We start from the raw sequence: 19,839 nt of genomic DNA on the forward strand, positions 1-19,839 counted from the left end.
TAAATTAATCTTCTATCACAAAAAAAATAATGAGTAATAATGTAATTTCACAAGTTCAAACGTTACTATTTTTTATTAAAATCTCATACGTTGGTTGCCTTTTAAATACGTCTCAAAGAGGCTTTTTGAGGAGAAATTTTTGACTGGCCAATTACCACTCAACTCAAGTACCAAGATTTAAATTTGAAACCCTTCTCAATCCTCAGTCCTCCGTTCTCACTCTGATTAGGGATAATTTTTTCAGTGTGATCAAAACACGAAACATAATACTACGTAATGTTCTATCTCATACTCCAGACACTTAAAATCTCTCATGTTTAGGCCATTCATTCTTTACCTAAATAATTCTACGTAATTTTTCATTATCTCATGTTCCAAATGCATTACAATAGTGCAGCACATACGCATCCATCACCAGCATTCAGCAAACAACTATACATATGCTAATTTTATCCCAAGATATTTATATATATAGGACGTGTATATCTTTCACACGATCCAACTAAATACTAAACAAATAATCAAACGAACCTGCAATCTTACTGACAGTGTGGGCGGTGGACGGATGTCCTCTACGTGTATCGGCAACCCAAATCTTTGAAAAGATATCCCATATCTCGTTATCTCTGGTATGGTTGCGACCATGCTTTCTCTTTCTTTATTCCTTTGCTTTCTATTTTTCTCCTCCAAACTAAGCAACCAACTTTCAAATATCGACGGCTCCTTCCAAGTTCCAACAAAAAAGTAGCATGGCTCATAAAATATCTACCAATCTTATACATCACAAATATCATCACTCGAACAGATTTGCGTAAGGGCGGTCGGATAGGGAGGCTCTCGCAAAAGTATTATACTGTATTTTCATTTCACTCAGTGAAAGAATTGTCTTTGTAATCAAATACAAGTGTTCTTATTTATTGGATATTTTGTGAATTTTCAAAGTCAGTCTGAAACATTAAATAGACATAATTATATTAGCATCCGTTATTCGCATCAAACTAGAAGATCGTGAAACAAAGAGATGAATCACTGTTCAATATAACTTTAAGGGTTGACTAGTAAACGGAAGAAATATTGACATGAGTTTTGAAATGGGATTTGATTGCCACTTAATATTACGGTTTAGTGATATTCTTTTGTTTTCTAAAGAAAATAGCTTAGTCCGAAGAGTTTAGGTATGGCCGGTTAGGACTAACTGCTTCGACGGTTAGAAAACTGGATAATTAACCTTATAGCCCACACCCGTTGACTGCAGAAAAAATCATTTGGCTACAGAAGAAAGGGAGGATTCTAAATGTTCAAACTATTCTTAACCCCTCCATCCTCTCCAGTGTTAAGGATAAGTAGATGCCATGGCAGTGACGGCAGTGATGGGATATGTAATGTAAGCCGCCACCAGGATAAGATGGTTTTCACTGTCACAAACAGAAAGACAGAGACCAGTTTAACCCAAAGCGTACGTGTTGTTTCGATTGTTTGGTACCCAACTTTCAGGTTCAGGTCGGGCCAAGGGACTAGTCGGTTAGGCAGACAGCCACCACTCTCCAACACAGAGGGATTCCAACCAGTCAATTTACAAGTTACAACGCCAAGTGGAACATTTTGTTCCCAACTTCCCTCCCTCCCTTTTTTTCTCTGCCAACAACTCAAGCTTTTTGGTGTGCTGCAGAACCAGCGATGCATACATTATCACAGGCCATATTTTTATTCCCATGGATCATTGCCTGCCCAAACTGCTAAAAGATCTTACTGACCAAAACAAATATACTCGAACATATCTTTTGAAATCCCAACTCATTTTCCCGTTGATAAATATTTTAGTAAGTGTGCTCTTCGGTTGTGCTTTCAGAGTACCGGCTAGTTAGAGTATTATTTCCTACACTCATAAATTCATTTTCTCCGACACTCTTTACATCAAAAACATATTTTATTAAAGTTGTTTGGAATGTATTTTTTTCGATAATTTCATTAGGACAATATCGAATTTTTCATCACAAATTCAGAAGTACTTAAAAATGCATCCGGCCCGAAGAATCATATACCATATGTTTTTTGAGAAAATAATCTTATTGCAAAGAAGCACTTACAAATTTTTGATCAACACAAATATTTAGCCTTACCAACTTTATAATAATAATCATAAACAAATTCTTAATCTTATCAACTTTATAATAATTCAAGACAGTCGCAACGAATATCCCTCCTCCCTACATGTGTCCCTTGCCTTTACCACTGAAATTTCATTGAACAGCGCCCACACATATATCAGGAAAAAAAAAAAAAAAAAAATTGGTCCTATCCAAATAAGGTAGCTGCGTTCGTGTCAATCTACTTGCCCACTTACCCTTTTCCTTTCAAGGGAGTTAACGGGTGGCGAACTATCATTATTCATTTTTCATGCTTGAAAATAGGTTAGTTAGAAATTAAATTTGACTCATGATCGTTATTAATTAAATTTACAGTTTACAGAGTATTAAATTTAAGATCTTTCATTTTTGTTTTAAAGAGCTGTTGTTTACCCTTTTTTTACTGAACCATTTGTCGTGGTGGATGCCCAATTAACCTTTTGGGGAGTCCAGAAGTAGGAAAACAAGGGAGAGGGCAACGCTTCTAAAACAACAGGGTGAGGTCACGTGAACATAGAAATTCATAGCTGCGGCCATGTAACTACTACGAGCCCTCCAAATTAAAATTCCAAACCAACTGCCTATGTAAAAACAACCCAATATCAATATCTTCTTGCCGTCTCATCCACGAATTCCTCATAATTTGCATTTTTTATGGGGTTTTAGATCGGAGAGATCAAATTTACCGGGAAAAATGAAGAGGCAGAGACGTAGTGGCGGCGGCGGAGGAGACGGTGCTGCCATTGTTCAAGCTCCAAGATTTGAAGTTACGACGGCAAAAACATTGGCGGTTGCAAACAAGAAGGCGAAGAAAGCGATAGACAAGGACGGGAAAGAAGAGTTCGAGGATCGACGGCGGAGATAATCAGCACTTGGGTTTGGTGGCGGATGATCAGAATCTGATGGCTGGGGATGAGAATTACTGGGGGAATTTGGGTGGTGGTGTTGCGGTGGATGAGCTAATGTCGTGGGGGTCCGTTTGGGTGCCACTTTGGGATGTGGAGTTTATGGAAAAATCGCATTACGGATTGTTCAGTGATGTGATTTGGGACGATGACATTTGGGGATTGAGAACCACAAAAAGATCCCAACTCCGTGAAAAAAGACGGAGAGAAGATTTGTATTTACATTGTTCAGTTTATGTATAAGATTTTTGCAGCAACAACAAAATAGTCATTTTCTGCCGTTGTTTTCTTCGCTATCATTGCCGCTGTCAGGATGCGCGAAAACCACTTCACGTACGGAATTTCAGAAATTAATGAACATGCATATGCAAAGTTGACGAACACAAACTCTGTTTTTAGATATAGAATTCAAATATCACAGAATAAACGGAGAATTACAAGGAGAGAAATTACAGAAAGAAAAAAAATTTGGAGCCACAGAACGAACGGTACAAACAGAAACTACCGACATGTCAATTTGAAATTCAAATTGTTGAAGGGAAGTAACTATAGCCGGTTGGGCACCGTTGCGGCGGCGTAGTTTTTGAAGAACTTAATAGCTTGGGGGCTGGTAAGCGATGAAACTGATGCACTGTGTTTGGCGGACGTTGTCGAATCCGATGATCCTGATGAAGGAGTTGGGGTAGGCGGTCTTGGCCTCCTCGACCTCCTTGAGAACTTGGGAAGAATCAGTGCATCCGAAGAGGGGAAGCTTCCACATTGTCCAGTAGCGTCCGTCATAGTACCCTGGGGAGCTGTTGTGCTCACGGTAGACAAACGGGCGCTGCATTTTTTCATCGAAACATATAAAACACGTCAACTCAACGTTGAAACGAGAAGCATCCTGGACTAAGAACTAGTGATGAAATTACATTAAAATACCATATTTTTCAAGACCCAATCTTGTAGACTTTTTTCAATGTAACCGGAATATGAGATGATATGTCACGTGCTACTATACAAACGATGAGATATGAGTGTTAAAAAGTTAATAATTTAAAAAATAAAACTTTCTACACCGGAACACGAAGGGTACACCATGTGTTTTTATATAAGTGGTGAAAATTTTTATTTTTTAAGTTATTAACTTTTTAACACACATATCTCACCATTTTTATAATGACGCGTGATATACCACTCAATGTACTGATTACATTGAAAAATTTCTCCTAATCTTGGGGGAAGAACAAAAATTAAATATTATTTTATTATTATTTTAAATGATGTGTTTTCGCACTTCAATATTTTTCGTATGAAAATATTTTTACAATTTTTTGTTGCATTTAGACGAACCAAAGAGTGCATGTTAATTACCTCCAACTCGAATTCCAAGGTGGGAACCCAGTTTTTGCGGAGAAGGTAGTCAACTTCCTTGGCCAATGACTCTGGGGACAGGGGAGGAAGGTAAGAGAGAGTCTCAAACTTCTTCAGTCCAATTGGTGGCCACACCTGCAATTTTTACATCAAAGCCGTAGTCGGATCAATTAACTTTCTTTCTAAGGTAACTTTAATTACACTTAAGAAATTAACGTAACCCTAAAGTAACATATACAGGTAAATTAATTAGCTAGGGTTACCTGCATGCACTGGACTCTTCCTCCGTTGCTGGCAATGGAGGTAATATCGTTGGCCTTGCGGGTCACGGGGAAGGCTGAAGAGGACTTGAGCCCGGTGAAGGGTGCCACCATGCTCGCCTGAGCCGGGGAGCTGGTGCGGTGGACGGAGCTAACAACGGCGGACGAAACCATAGAGGAAGCCATCGTTCCTCTCTTTCTTCTTTAATTTATCACAGCTAGGTAGATTTGATCAGCTTAATAGGAATTGACAGTGTTGCTTCATGTATGTATATATAGAAAATAACGTCGCTGCTGAATTTAGTCTGTGTTACCATAGCCTAAAAATCTAGTGGTTTAAATTTGATATTTCTGAAAATCTTTGCCTTATCGTTATGCACTCCGTAGGTTGTGACAGGTGGCAAACACCCATATCTATTCTGAATCACTACTTGAATTATTTGTATGATGCTGTGTAACGTTATTTCTCAGCCCTTGATTTTTTTCTCCTGCCGACTATGAGCCTTAGATTTTTGTAAAATTATTTACTCCTAATCTTCGCGTCGTTCAAAACCTGGACTGCGACAGAATGTACTGCAACTCCATCCTTCAATTTATCCCATATTTTTGACCTAATTCACCTATCATGTTGGACCACCTGAGAACTTCAACTATTGGGCGTATTTGGGCCACTTCGATTGATAAATGGGCGGATATTGTGTGTGTTGGAACCCTTAGTCCCACATCGGACAGAGGGAGAAGAAAAGAGTGCTTTAAATAGAAATACCCCTCTCTAACTAACATCGAGGCTTTTTATGATAAAACCTCACACCTGAGGATTGTGCAGGTGGTTAAGTAGGGACAGTATCGGTGTTGTTGGAGTGGGCCCTCGGCCCGTCGACCTGAAAATTTCCACATGGTATCAGAGCCAGGAGGCGGGCCCATACTGCCACGTGATTGGGTGGGTCCCCTTTGGCCCCGCGCGATTGTCCACGTAGGCCAAAGATGCCACGTGTTTGGGTGGGTCCCCATTGGCCCCGCGTGATTGGGTGAGTCCCGCGATTGTCCACGTAGGCCAAAGATGCCACGTGTTTGGGTGGGTCCCCATTGGCCCCGCGTGATTGGGTGAGTCCCGACTTGGCTCCACGTGGTTGCCGATGTGTGGAAATTCACGTGTGACCCATAAGTGGGGTCTCACGTGCGGGGGAGTGTTGGAACCCTTAGTCCCACATCGGACAGAGGGAGAAGAAAAGAGTGCTTTAAATAGAAATACCCCTTTCTAACTAACATCGAGGCCTTTTGTGATAAAACCCCACACATGAGGATCCATGCTTTGACCATTTCATTTGGCAGAGAAGGAACCCTTAGTCCCACATCGGACAGAGGGAGAAGAAAAGAGTGCTTTAAATAGAAATACCCCTTTCTAACTAACATCGATGCCTTTTGTGATAAAACCCCACACCTGAGGATCCATGCTTTGACCATTTCATTTGGCAGAGAAGAAAAGAAGAGATGCGTCTTTTGACACACCTGAGGATTGTGCAGGTGGTTAAGTGGGGACAGTATCGGTGTTGTTAGAGTGGGCCCTCGGCCCGTCGACCTGAAAATTTCCACAGTGTGGGATTCAATGCTTACAGAACTCCACCCGTTTGGGCTACTTGCCATGGGAAAACCAGGACTGATGAGTAAATACACTTTGTATTGAATGATGCGCTTTGGTCTCGTTTGGTGTCTACAAGTTGAATGATATGTTTTTGTCTCGTTTGCTTTCAATTGGATTTTGATGCTTTCCTTTTTTTCTTTTATTTACAACTAACACGAATATATTTTAGTTAACTGATTTTTCATATTGATCTTGTGTGGCATGGCTGATTTGATAGAGAAAAAAAGAAACACAACATGGCCTTGGACATCAAGGAACAAAATCGTTGAGTACAATTAAAGAAAGGATATATACGCAAGAGATAACATACTTGGCACCTAAGAAATCCTGTTTAAGAATTTCATTAAGAATAACCAAGTCAATGACAATACCGTAATACTAATAACCTTCCTAAAGTTATTACTTATTATATAGATAAGTTACTAGTTGTAATTGTATTACTTAAAAAAAATGTCTCTCGTTATTAGTATAAATAACTCCCTTCTCTTCTCTCTGGCCGATCTCCCTCACGAAATTCATACAACAAGAAGTACGAGTTTATAAGTTCTGAGAAAACTTTCACCACCACGAGTGCGATTTATTTGTCAATTAAGTTTACATAATATTGTAATTCGAAGACCTAATATACTATTCGAGAATTTGCAGAAAATATTCCCGATTAATATAAAGTGGGAACGCTCTCTCCTCTCCTGAAAAGCATCTCGAAGTTCTTTAAACGCAAACCCACCTCCTCGGATTCCATTGCAATCGCTTGACCTGCGAAAAACACTTCCCCTAGAGGCTAGATCGAACGATAGTTTGACTCTTTGACTGGGGCGTGTCTTGACGCTCTTAAATGATCGCGTGGGTCTAAAAGGGTTCTTTTAGTTAAACAGCTTACAGTGCTTTGCAACTCACACTGCGTTCAAAGAAAGTTGTCGCTTTTTGTTCAGTCTCACTCTTTTTCGTACTCAACTTTCCTACACAGTGTACACACAGGCGCAGAGGGAGAGAGAGAGAGAGGAGGGAGGTGGGAGAGGAAGGAAGGAAGCCATGGGAGAAGGAAAGGGCTCGACTCTGGTGCACCTGCTTGTGGTGGTTCTGAGCTTAGTGGCCTTTGGGTTCGCCATTGCTGCTGAGAGACAAAGAAGTGTGGTAACCCCTCTTTTCTTTTTCTTCTAATTTTGCGATTTGAAATGTAATTAAACTTGGGTTTTTGAATGTGGCATTTCCCAAAGTCTTTGTTTTGTATCTTGATCTGTTTTTTTCGTGCTTACTTTTCATGATTCTGTGTTGTGTGTTTTGGTGCTTTGTTCCGTACTGTTTGTGCTATGTAAAGGTTAGGGTTTTTAAGGATGTTGTCGAATTTGTAATTAGTGCATTGGAAAAGTGGGTTTGTTACAATTTTTGGGGTAGATTTGTTGATGGTGAGACTGTTTTTCCGGTTTTGGGTTTTTCTAGGATATCCACATATGAGGATTCTGAATTTCACTCAATTACCAAAACAGTGCCAGAAAGGATATGAAATTTTGATGGTTCTTTTTCTTAATTACCCCTTTTTTTTTAAATTCTCGAAAATTGTGAGGGTGGCGATTTCCATATGCGATTTAGTTCATTTACTATATGACTTAATTTTCATAATTTTTCGTTGAATTGCTACCACAGGAATGAGCATTGTTGCTTTGTAATGCCTGTTGTTGGAGTCGAGGCTTCTCAATTTCGGGGTTAAATTGTTGCCATTGTCATTGTGTGATCTTGGCGAATGCAAGAGATTATTTTATGAAACTTTAACAATAAGAATGACCATCTCCCAGCTCATTCATAATGTGTATCTATATTTGAAACTGTGTAAAAGTTGCTGGCAGTGGTTATGTAGTCGTTTGATCTGTAGAGTAGTAAAAATACAACTGAATAGGTGATCTATCATCCTGAATTGCAAAATAACGAGTTTCAGGGCTGCCCGCAGAAAATTTGATTTTCTCACAGCTGTTAGACTAGTACTTATCCTTTTGAGCATTCTGTTTTGAGAAGTTAATGTACCATGCTTTCTTGGTCATTGGATTTTGTTTCTCCATTTGTACGACTCAATGCGTTCTTTATTTTAAGGGGATGAATTTGTTTATGAAGAATTATGCATTCTCGTGTGGGCGTATATGAAGAGGCAATTCATACGTCAGTTGGATTGGAGTTTTTTAGTCTGCATATTCGTGTGTCATGATGAATTTTCAAATTAAAAAGTGTGAAATAGAGAAAATTTAAAAGTTTGCAACCTTTGATATTGCAAGGTTTGATTCTTGTATAAGTATTATAGTCAACTTGTTGATTTTTAGCTTTTCGGCATTTTCTCGTCTAAAACTTATTTCTGATAGGATTGGTGATGAGGTTTTAGACAGAAGAGGTTTCTACCGATTGGTTCCTTTTTTCTTTCTTCTGGTATAAACTTAATGCGAAAAAGTAATGGATGTTGATTACAAAAATGGAAAGGAAGCAGGTTTGACTCCATTCCATTACTAAGATATCAATATAGGTATGTTTTATTGGTAGCTTGATAGTTCCATTTCTATCCTTTGAATGCTTGCTTACTGTCTGAGTTACCAATTGGCATGGTGGAATCTTGGTCCATATTTTGTAACATCAATTTATAAAGAAACTTCATTTCCTGGCAGGGCGAAATACGTACAGATGTTCAAATGAATCAAACGTACTGTGTGTATAATTCAGATGTCGCAACTGGTTATGGAGTAGGCGGTTTCTTGTTTCTTCTCTCAGGCGAATCACTCCTCATGGGTGTCACGAAGTGCATGTGTTTTGGCAGACCCTTGGCCCCTGGTGGAAATCGAGCTTGGTCCATTATATATTTTATTTCATCATGGTGAGCAGTCCTACGTTCCTTAATTAAGGAACCCCATCTTGAAAAATGCAACAACATCAACCTCCGGATTGCTTTAACCTGCCCGTCATTTTTGCTCCATTTTCTTTTGTTTTATTTACTTAAAAAGTTTGGTAAACATTTCAGTATAAATATTTAGTTGAATGTTTAGTCTCCTTCATTTGGCCTTAGGACGAATTGATTGAAGATATTATTCTTCAATCAATCCATGTATTTGAACTCCACCTTTATAATTTGCTGCATTTTGTGTATCTGCAGGGCAACTTTTCTGGTTGCAGAAGCTTGTCTAATTGCTGGTGCTACAAAAAATGCCTATCACACCAAGTACCGGGGGATGATATATGCTCAGAACTTCTCCTGTGAAGCATTGCGAAAAGGTGTTTTCGTTTCTGGAGCAGTATTTGTGGTTGCGACTATGATTCTCAACGTGTATTACTACATGTACTTCACCAAGGCAACTGCTGCTCAGGCAACTCATAAAGCAAATCGTTCGAGCTCAACTGTCGGGATGACTGGGTATGCATAGAATCAATTCGTAGTACTAGTTAGCTTCAAAGTTTTGCATATTGATGTTTTGAGTATGGGATGCGTCTGTGATACCATACTTTTCAGTGTGTCAATTACATTGGTTTTATCTGGTGAATATTTATATATGTATGTGCCTGTATGAATGCTTGCAAATGCAAGTTGCAGAATTATTAAGTTTTGGTGGTTGACGACTCACTTTCAATATTAAAATTTCAAATCTGCTACGTTATTTTGCTTTTAATTTTTGGATCGTACTGTTTTAGCAAAGGGAAATGATTTCCACACTTCTTTTCGCTTTCTACACAGCGTTAATATTTGTCCTTTCTCGTTTAATTTATTCAATTCAAGCTGAAAATGTTTATGGGTGTGCAAGGAGAAAAATGAGGTTGAGAAATTTTTTTTGGGGTCTTTTGATATGAGTCCAATTTTATAAGCTTGTTCTGATACAGATCCAATGTATTACACGGTCATAGGTGAAGTCTAATAAGTCGAGCAATCATCCACATCAGCAATTAAAGCGTTCATACTTTGAATCAAATTATATGAATTGCCAAAATCAAATTACATCAATTGCCATTGAATGTTTTATTAGGACTCTTCCAGAAATTAACTTGAACTATAAATTACAAATCACGATTTCGACAACCCTAACCCACTCCTGTTTAGAATATTCCTTGCGATTCATGCGGATTAGCATCCAAATTTGAATCTCGAATTCGTATGAAGCTATTAGAACTATAAGGAACATCTCTGCAGATGATGAAGGCAAACATGACAAATATCTGGTTTGGGTTTTTCTGGTATTTGCTACCTGGATAACAAGTATGGCACATCCCCACGAGATTTCAAATACATGATTGGCGAGCTTTATATGTGATTGTGTTATATAAGTATTGCTCCACTGGCTTTTGACATTGATTGTGTGTTCAAGAGCTTTTGACATTACCAAGATGGAGGACTACACCTTATATTGTTGAAAACGAGTCATGTAAAATTACATGTTTATGATCAAAAAAATAAAAAATGTAAAATTACATGTTCCACCAGGGGAGGTAGTTACAATACAATAGGTAGTTTAGCTAGTACAAGTACTTATATGACAGGTAGTTTAGATTGTAAAACACTTGTATGAGAGGTAGCTTAGATTGTAAAAGATCAACAGAAATTTAGGTAATGACGATAAATAAGGAACCTGACATAAGTAATTAAAAGCCTCCATAAAATAGATTGATAAGTATTTAAAATTCAAAAAAAATATTATCAAGAAATCGGAAAGCAGAAGATGAAAGAAACTGAAGAATTACTCTTTTTTATGATAGATAACTGATGATGATACAAATCTAAAACGTGGGAAATCTATGGACAACGTTTAAAAGCTATAAAAGGGTAAAATAGTGATCACAATGTAAAAAAGTCAACCTAACAACCAAAAGTGCTGACATGATGTCCTAGTCAGGAAAACTAATGAAAATGGCTTGAAAACTTTGAGTTTTAATGATAAAGACAAAATAAAGGGTAAAGTGAATAGTACCATGATTGACTTTTTAGTGTAAAAATGTGGTTTTTCGTTAAAGTGAACAGTACCGGGTGTTTTTCGTTAAAGTTCCCGTCCTAGTCATCAGACCTAAATAAAAAATAACTAAAAATTGGATTAATTCTAATGTTGGGCCATAAAATTGGATCTATTTCAAGTTATCCCATTTTTTTCCCCATTTACTAATTTGAATCACCTCTAATGTGGCCCCATAGTATTATAACATGTGTATTCCAAAACTTTATCCCAATACACATGTCTTCTTGTTATTGGACCTGTCAGAGGTAAGTAAATTTTAGTATTCACGAGTGAGTACTCTAGTATTGTCATTTACTAAATAGACTTGAACTAGTGAACTAGGTCGGAATGAACCGGTTGATTCGGCTTAAGGTTAGATCGGTTCAGCCCTTGGTTTTGCCATTTCTCTCTCTTTCTTTTTAGACATCTCACAAATTGTACAAACCGGTTGCACATGAATCCATCCATTCTCCATTCCGATCCAAACCTGAATCAATGTGGTTGTATTATTTCGTACCCACCTCTATTGACCTGCAGAGAAATTTTGGTTGAAATTCAATGTTTGCGTTAGAGAAAGCGAGAGATGGGGAGGAGGGAATAATTAGTAGGTGGCTTGAGAGTTGAGGCCAAGAAGAATATGGCAAATGCAATAAAAGAGGGGATAAGAAAATGGCAAAAATAACTAGGAGAGGATGATAAAAGTCCAAACAACAAGATTTTATGATCTGTTCAAAACACGGGATGATATAAGATGACGTATCAATCCATATTTCAGGCACACTAAAATCACAAAACAAAACCACTTATCTTCAACTTTGAAATACGTTGAGGTAAAATTTTGTTATCTACCGGTGCATATTATGCGCAAAATATAGTGTCAAAAGTTCAGTTTTAATCTTCACCAAAAAAAATAATTGAGTTTTAACCGTGCTCTGAAATTAAATTTACCAATACGGCCCTGCAAAGTTATTTGACCATGACTAATAATTCAGTTGTATTGTAACCATACCAAGTACCGTTGAAAAGCTTTAAATGATATTTGCTACCTCAAAGTCCCATCTGAATTTCTAACATATAAGTGACAATTCTTGTACGCCAGTCGTACCTTTCCTATCAATGCACCCAAGACAATGATTGTTGGTAAAAGAACAGCATTTCTATTACCACTCTGGTTAGTCGATCAATCGAACAATATCTTTGAAAATCCTGTAAGAATACGAGTATGATTCTTACAAATCTTTGAGGATAATTGATATTATAAAGAAGTCTGAATCATGTTGACAAAAGTTCATCCAATTATATTAGTATATTAAGGACTCTTCTTATGTTTGCTCGTTCGTAGGACTCATACTGATATAAGAAATATGCAATCTTGTATTCCTTGTAGGATTATTATATGGCAATTCAGGACTTGTAGTATAAAGCCACAAGCCCCTGCTCTCACAAAACACGCTCTTGTTGATCCAATTACCTATAACTTGGAGAGCATTGAGTTTTGCAGAGAGAAGAAGGTTGTGTGCAGGTTTTCATGGCTTCTTCATCCATGAACATGTCTACAGGTATGTGCTGGTATATTACATACATAATTTAAGGATTGTGATTTAGTTGATTAATCATTGTGTTCTTGGCTATCGTATTAATCTTTTAAGTCTAGTTTATTCTTACAAATCCAGCATAATAATCGCAAACTCTTTTAATTTTTATTTGTTGTCGTTTGACTTATTCAATTTGATAGTGAAAAATAAGAAGAAATAAGTAAGATGAGAAAAATGTGTACCGTTGTTATTTTCCTTTCGTAATGCATAATCCGAGTTCTTTGCAATTAATCATATGTTTAAATAATTGTCTACATTTGAAAAACATTGATTAAGTTTTGTTTAATAATAGCGTAATGCATGTCCTAGCATGGAACTTGGCGGGTTAGGCAATCTGTGTCTTCATCCATCTATCTGTTTTCTTTTCCAGTTTTCATGGGTCCTTAACCAGTTTTATTCAACAGTTTGGCACTGTTTTTATCTAATCAATTTCTTGGTTTCCTTTCATTTCTTCTCAAAAGGACCCCATTAACTTTGGTCGATGCCCAAAAGACACAGCTCTTGCTTTCTTCAATTGGCAATGAGTTAATAATGCCATAATCTCCTAGATCTCATTTTCAAAGAAAATTGTAGTCACACACAGTTCAATATTAATCCAATTGTCGAGAAGAAATACAACAAAAACTAAATAATCACGTACCATTTAATTAAGATCAAGTGCCATATAGATTATAGAGTATAAATAAATGTCTATTTATACTTAAAAAATAAATAATTGGATTGGAATGTGGAATACATAAAATAAGTCTTTTAAAATTTATTGAACATAATAAAATGCAAAATAAAAATTATCTATTTTATATCTTAAGTAAGAGCAACGACTCATGTGAGCTAAACGGACGCCCAAACAGGTCTAACAACATTTATATAATTTTCAAATGTTTAAAGATTAACTGGGATAGTGATCAGCTGCCCAGCACCGAACAATAGATATGCCCCAACTAAAACATTGTCACATTTTCATCACAAGCCCCAACTCCCAAGTGATTTATGAGGACAATTGTGTCTTCAAGAAGCTCACAAGATTGCATCAAATTTGGCACCTAATTTAGTAATTTACAGTACTAATTAACAATTAATTAGGACATACGTACGACGGTACGAGAAAGTTATTACTTATACACCCAAATATTGGTCTCCAGCACCGCCGCGGGATTCCCGGCCGGTCTTCTCCTCCGCAATCCCATACACGTTTCCATATTTAATCCCCCAAATTCCATCTCACATATTACATACATATTCTTTACTGTTTACTATTTACTATTTACCATATAATTGGAGAGTGTAGTTCACCGTTCACCTCCCCGCGTGGTAAAAACTCAGAATTTGCCTCTCTCTCTCTCTCTCTCATGCTCGAGTGTGGTACTTGGCTCACAATCCCTCCCTAGGATTTGTTTGCATAATAACAGAGACGCTCTGCAAAGCGCGTGCGGCCCTTGTTTTCACTTTTAATTTGTTTTGTTTTGAGACTCTCACAGCGTCACCGACATGCTGATTTCTAACGTGATGCATCGGTAATCAGACACTTGCGCATACATTTGCAGCAAGTGCAGGAGCAGCGCATCAGTAATTAACTTTCTTGACCCTAACGATGGCCAAATTAGTGACAAAGCCCTTATTTACAGTGTATATTATACACCTGTCGTATAATATACTATCGCGAGTATTTTTACGTCGAACACTAACGTACTCAAATACAACATAACATATATTGAGTAGTTTCACTACTAATTGAATCGAAGTCTATGTATAGAATTTCACATATGCTTGATTATGCATGTTATTAAATTCAAAACAATATCAATGTTAATCTACCCATGTTTGATATCAGAGGGAGTTTGATCTACTAGACTGAGGAGTCGGGCACTAATAGCCTGACCTTGCGCCTGAGGCCATGTGACGTTAGGGTGACACCACCTATGTTATAATTTTTTTTGCACCAGGCGCGTGTGCTTCATGTGTGCGTGATGGCTAGTATTCCAACAAAATGCAAGCTGCAAGGTACTTTTTACTATTAATTATATATCATTTTGTAAAAAAGCCATAAATTATTGAACTGTGTAAGTGAATTAATAAAAAATGGACTAGAATTCTCTCATCTCTTAATCTCTTTTCCCTTCAGTCTCCTCTTGCTTTGAACGGTTAAAATTAAGCCATATCAATTTTTTTATAAAGAGACACAAAAAAAGTGTGAGAGAAGAGGAAAAAAATTAAGGAAATTAAAGAGAGAAGAGAATCATCTCCATAAAAGATAGCATCCATGAATCATGATGATTAGTAGTAGATCCTGTTTTTTTTTTTTTTAAGGATAAAATAAATGGAGTTTTAACGAAACACTCTTGTACAGTTTATTTGTAACGAAAAATCACATTTTTACATTTTTCTGATCCTATTCACTACATTTTTATTTATCATTTTTCATTAAAACTATAACTTTTTTGGATTTTTCATTAGTTTTCTTAAATTTTAAAAAATAGAGTTATAAGGTAAAATACAGAGAGCTGAGACATGGACTGCTGCTATTTCCTCTTCACGTGGACCACTGTGGGCGTATAGTAGCTAGGCTCCATTTCTATCTGCCCCTCTCTCTCTCCCCTCAGTCCTGTCTCTCTCCTCTCTTTCCTTCTCTCTCTGTTCTACATAGAATAGCCGTCAATCCGTTGCTCATAAGTCACAGCCTCGAAAGACAGAGAGACAGACAGTGAGAGAAAGAGAAAGAGAAAGATATAAAATTCAGAACTTGGCATTTTAACGGTCAAACATTAGCTTAAACAGCTCATTAAGGCAGAAAGAGGAGAGAGGGAGAGAGAGCTTTGGTGAGAGCTTTGGTGATTCATGTAGCTGGACATATATTCCGGCAATGTCGTTCGCCGGTTGCTGGAGGCTTCTGCATTCTTCCCTGCTGGTGATTCTGGTCGTTTCGGCGTTACAGATTTGGGTCTGCTGCGATTGCAGGGCAGGGGCAATACGGGTATTCCCAGGAAATACAGATAATGTCATATCAAAGGTGCAGGTGGAAGCAGAGAGGAACACGATGGAGAAGAAGAGCAAGATAAGCACAGAAGCCCTGTTCCAAAAGTACTTCGGCGGAAGCACTTCCAGTTCCAACTTCAACAAAACAGAAAAAGGATATGAAGAATCCAAAAGAAGAGTGCCCAGTTGCCCAGATAAACTCCACAACTAGTCAAATTATTCAAATTGCCTTTTTTCTTAGGAAATATTTCTTGAATTAAAACCAAAATACCCACGTTTTTCTCATATCGTTTGTCAAGTTCTATTCATTATGTTTTGGTAATTCATGAAGTGAGAAAACCGGGGGTATTTTGGATTAATGGGTAATTAATCTAGTTTTATAATTTCTTGAGATTGATGGATCATGAATCAAGATTTGTACAGAAAAGTTGAGAAATTTGTACGAGCATTTCTTTGATACATAGTGATGTGATAGAATCTCCTTACGTTTGTACTAGTTTTTCATGATCCTAAACATCTTTTGATCTTTTAGCTTTGCTTTTGAGATATTCAGAAGATCGAATATATATCGTCATCAGAGAAAGAGTGTTGGCAGACCATAAATATTTTTGCAAAATTACAAAACAGAGAGATTCTTCGCTTTCCAACACAACAATACATACGCATTTTCTACTCTCTTGTTTTTTCAACATTTGCAAGGAATATTTTTCCTACAAGTTTCTTATCACCACTTAATTCCCTGAAACTTGATTTTTGCTTCGCTTTCCATGACTCATAAGTCTGTAAACCACCTACGTGGCATGAGCGGAGCCCACTAACTTGATGACTTGTTTCCCACATGTCTTCCTATATGCCACCTCATCTCCCTCCCCCAAAAGAGTCCAGCCACTTCCACAGTTAGATTAGAGTCGAGTTCCTAGAAGCATAACAAAAACTTTGAATTTCTTAACCGTTTGATCTTTTTTATTGTATCTTCGACTAATGATCTAACGTTAGGCTTCGAAGCAAATCCCTGAAACGTTAGATCTTCTTTATTAAATCTCGATCGATCGATGGATCAGTGTATTATTATTCTGACATGATTGAATGAGTCTGTGAGTTTGTTTGCCTTTTCTGATGAAAAACCATAAATAAATGTTATAGTCTCTGGGTTTGGCGTATCTGGTAAGGTCTTCCTCCGCTATCCTGTATAGGGTTTCGTTGCCGTCTTATTTCTTAAATTGGTAAAGAAGTTTGATTCTTCCATCACTATCCTCTCCTCCTTAAGAAAGCTTAAAGCTATTTAACCAGCAATCAACTTTAAATCGTAACATCGGTCTCACTTTCTAATCAAGGTGTCTGAATAGTTGCTGGACCTGGCCACATATTTTAAGGCCATCGAGGGCCTGAGCCGTTGACTCTTTTTTACTTGTTTTTTTTTAACAATAAAAATTATTTATTTAGACTCAAAAACCCAACAAGTCCGGCTTTTCTACATCACATCTCGCCATGGCTTTTTAGCTTTTTCAGAAAGCGGTTTTTGGAGGTTGAAAGCCATGATGGAGAAGTGCTTTTGATCAGTTAATTAACTAGGGTTTTGAGTGGGATTTGCAAACATGTGAAAAACACAAAACAGGAGAGATGTATATTCAAATGATCATTAAACTGTGAAAAAAGGGTATAGTAATGTTGGATGGTCTTTAGCGTTTGTAAAGTAGCGTAACACAGAAAGTTTGTGATTTTCTTGTAAAAGTACTTTTGTCTGGTTGCATAAGAAGTGCATGCAGACAAACATTATGCAGAGTAATAATTTTGATGATATTAATTCTTCGATTTTATGGTGCATGTTGTTTGGATATGGATATGATCAAGTTAACAAGCAAAACAAAAGAGCCCTCGTATTCTGGTATTTTGGTTGTTTTAGGAGGAGGAGGAGGAGGGTGGAGGAGGAGACTGAAACTCTGAGAGAGAGGAAGGGCGGCAGAGAAACCGATGTGAGAAACGCCACGACTTATGCGGCGAAGGATGTTAAAACTTTAGATTCGTTTGTCTGCTAGCTTTTGGATGTGGAATATAATATATATATATATATATATATATATATATATATGTTTTTTTTTTTACCCTCCACCTTCATCATCATCATCATTTCTTCATCAACACAATTTAGCTTCTCGATGCAATATTCAATGACACTACTATTTATATTTAGCGAGTTTTAACGAGAAGCTCATGATACTATTTACTTTAACGAAAAATTACATTTTTAGATTAAAAAGTCAAACATGATACTATTCACTTTATCCTTTATTTTGTCCTTATCGTTAAAACTCAAAGTTTTTAGATCATTTTCATTAATTTTCCTTCATATGGGAGTTTTAACTCTTTCTTTTCTTTTCTTTTTTTTTTCTCTGTCCTTTGTTTAGTCTTTTTGATTTCTTGGAACCAAAATGAAAATCATGAATGGGTCAAACTGAATTATTATATGGTTGAGGGATAGAAGAGCACAACTTTTTACTTATTAATTTGAAAGCTATGACAATTGTAAATTTGTTCTATTTCGTGCTAAGTTTTTTTTTTTATAAGTATGCGTTGAAGAACACAATTTCTCATGAGTCATAACCCACAAAAAGAGTAATTTCGTAACGCTACATGAACATTCAGATGCTCGCACACGCATAATGTGATGTGTGATGTATCATACTCATAGTCAAGCTTAACTTGTAAAGTTGTTCTTGCATGCCCCATCCAAGAAAACCTTTGGGGTTGTCGGTTAAGGACTCTCGGATGTTCGAAACAAAAATACCGGAAAATAAAATTTAATTAGGAATACCCAATTCGTGAAAGCGGGAAGACGACATCTTTGTTGATAAAAGAGTCTTGTACTTACTTTTCGTTTCTTTCTCTTGCCCTGTAATAATTCGTGGCGATCGGTTCCGTTCTACTCTCTCTCTCTCTCTCTCTCTCTCTCTCTCTCTCTCTCCCTCTTCTTTTTTTACTTAACTGCAAAATCTTTTATGCCCGGAATCTTTCTCGTGATTTAACCAAAAGTCCGGCTCACATTCCTTTTAGGCATATAAGAATTGGTGAGAATATTAAATATTTGGTCTAATTCCGCCGTAATTTGATACTCTTTTATCCGTTCAACAAAAACCATCACAAGACATAAATTAGTAGAAAATTACCGTACCAATTAATAACTCAACTCCTTTTGAATTCAGTGATGCACAGATTTAGCAATTACCGCACCAATTAAACATAGAGATTATGGTCAATGTAGCAATTAGTGAACAGTTAAATTAGTTAACATGGACTGGGTCATCGGAACTTGCAGAACCACTGGCCCAATATAATGGGCCACTCACCATGTCCAGTTCAGGAATTAAATCCAGGGAATCCGTACATCAAACTTGATTCCGGATTCCTGGCAATCTGGAGCGTGCTTCTGTGAGGCGGTCCGAAGCTCGTGTGCCACGTGCGTGTCACGTGCCAGATAATCATTTGTCCCGTCCATCGTGTCCTACTTTCATCTGATGTCGCTAATTTATCTTCATTTGTAAGTGAAATATCTTATGTTCGATTCTCGTCAAAGATAAATTTAAAATACATTATTGTTAGCTTATAGTCAGGCTAAACTCAACCCTTCCCCTTAGTGTAGATAATATCGTTTGTCAAAAAAAAAATCATCTCTTGTCTTCTTCTTTGCTTTCACACATTCTGCCCCTGTATTATCTCTAAATTACAATTCTGCATTTTCCTTCGAAAATAAAATGATGCCCAATAGTAAATACTAAAAAATAAAATAGAATGAGAATAAAATTTCAAATAAACCTTAACAATACATTAAATGGGTATATAAGACACAAATTTAATATAAATGCAAGGAAAAAATGCTAAGGAGACTCTCAAAAGTCAGATTCTTCATAGACTTTCTAACACTTCATGTTTTTTTCACAATATTTTATAATTTTGGCATGGAAATGATGTTACTGTGATGTGGCAAGAGTCTATGTAGAGTCCACTTTGAAAGAACCTCCTAAACATTTCTCAAATGGAA

The 19,839-nt window shown here is 37.0% G+C and overlaps 3 protein-coding genes and 1 long non-coding RNA gene across 4 annotated transcripts; 3 read left to right on the forward strand and 1 right to left on the reverse strand.

Moving 5' to 3' along the window:
• Positions 1 to 3,404: 3,404 nt before the first annotated feature.
• LOC103416457 (ribulose bisphosphate carboxylase small subunit, chloroplastic-like) lies at positions 3,405 to 5,029 on the reverse strand. Its single transcript, XM_008354700.4, has 3 exons — positions 4,648 to 5,029; positions 4,385 to 4,519; positions 3,405 to 3,854 (listed from the first exon to the last, which is right to left on the reverse strand). Exons 1-3 carry the CDS (start codon positions 4,828 to 4,830, stop codon positions 3,624 to 3,626), a joined length of 549 nt encoding a protein of 182 aa, XP_008352922.3. The 5' UTR covers positions 4,831 to 5,029; the 3' UTR covers positions 3,405 to 3,623.
• A 1,732-nt stretch (positions 5,030 to 6,761) lies between these two features.
• On the forward strand, positions 6,762 to 9,912 carry LOC103431820 (uncharacterized). Its single transcript, XM_008369989.4, has 3 exons — positions 6,762 to 7,420; positions 8,932 to 9,137; positions 9,414 to 9,912. Exons 1-3 carry the CDS (start codon positions 7,319 to 7,321, stop codon positions 9,679 to 9,681), a joined length of 576 nt encoding a protein of 191 aa, XP_008368211.3. The 5' UTR covers positions 6,762 to 7,318; the 3' UTR covers positions 9,682 to 9,912.
• Positions 9,913 to 12,329: 2,417 nt separating this feature from the next.
• Positions 12,330 to 14,928, forward strand: LOC114822175 (uncharacterized). Its single transcript, XR_003770331.2, has 3 exons — positions 12,330 to 12,443; positions 12,623 to 12,794; positions 14,662 to 14,928. It is a non-coding gene; the product is annotated as an uncharacterized lncRNA (long non-coding RNA).
• A 762-nt stretch (positions 14,929 to 15,690) lies between these two features.
• Positions 15,691 to 16,014, forward strand: LOC103402702 (CLAVATA3/ESR (CLE)-related protein 43). Its single transcript, XM_017323512.3, has one exon. It carries the CDS (start codon positions 15,691 to 15,693, stop codon positions 16,012 to 16,014), a length of 324 nt encoding a protein of 107 aa, XP_017179001.3.
• The last annotated feature ends 3,825 nt before the right edge of the window (positions 16,015 to 19,839 follow it).

Source organism: Malus domestica, chromosome 16, assembly GCF_042453785.1.
Source record: "Malus domestica chromosome 16, GDT2T_hap1".
NCBI classification, from domain to species: Eukaryota; Viridiplantae; Streptophyta; class Magnoliopsida; order Rosales; family Rosaceae; genus Malus; species Malus domestica.

Excerpts from the sequence above, each read along its gene's own strand:
- LOC103416457 (XM_008354700.4), bottom strand. The coding sequence starts at position 4,830 with ATGGCTTCCTCTATGGTTTCGTCCGCCGTTGTTAGCTCCGTCCACCGC. Across the intron at positions 4,520-4,647 it reads GAAGAGTCCAGTGCATGCAG|GTGTGGCCACCAATTGGACT; the intron begins GTAACCCTAGCT and ends TAAAAATTGCAG. Across the intron at positions 3,855-4,384 it reads CCTTGGAATTCGAGTTGGAG|CGCCCGTTTGTCTACCGTGA; the intron begins GTAATTAACATG and ends GAAAAAATGCAG.
- LOC103431820 (XM_008369989.4), top strand. The coding sequence starts at position 7,319 with ATGGGAGAAGGAAAGGGCTCGACTCTGGTGCACCTGCTTGTGGTGGTT. Across the intron at positions 7,421-8,931 it reads CTGAGAGACAAAGAAGTGTG|GGCGAAATACGTACAGATGT; the intron begins GTAACCCCTCTT and ends ATTTCCTGGCAG. Across the intron at positions 9,138-9,413 it reads ATATATTTTATTTCATCATG|GGCAACTTTTCTGGTTGCAG; the intron begins GTGAGCAGTCCT and ends GTGTATCTGCAG.
- LOC103402702 (XM_017323512.3), top strand. The coding sequence starts at position 15,691 with ATGTCGTTCGCCGGTTGCTGGAGGCTTCTGCATTCTTCCCTGCTGGTG.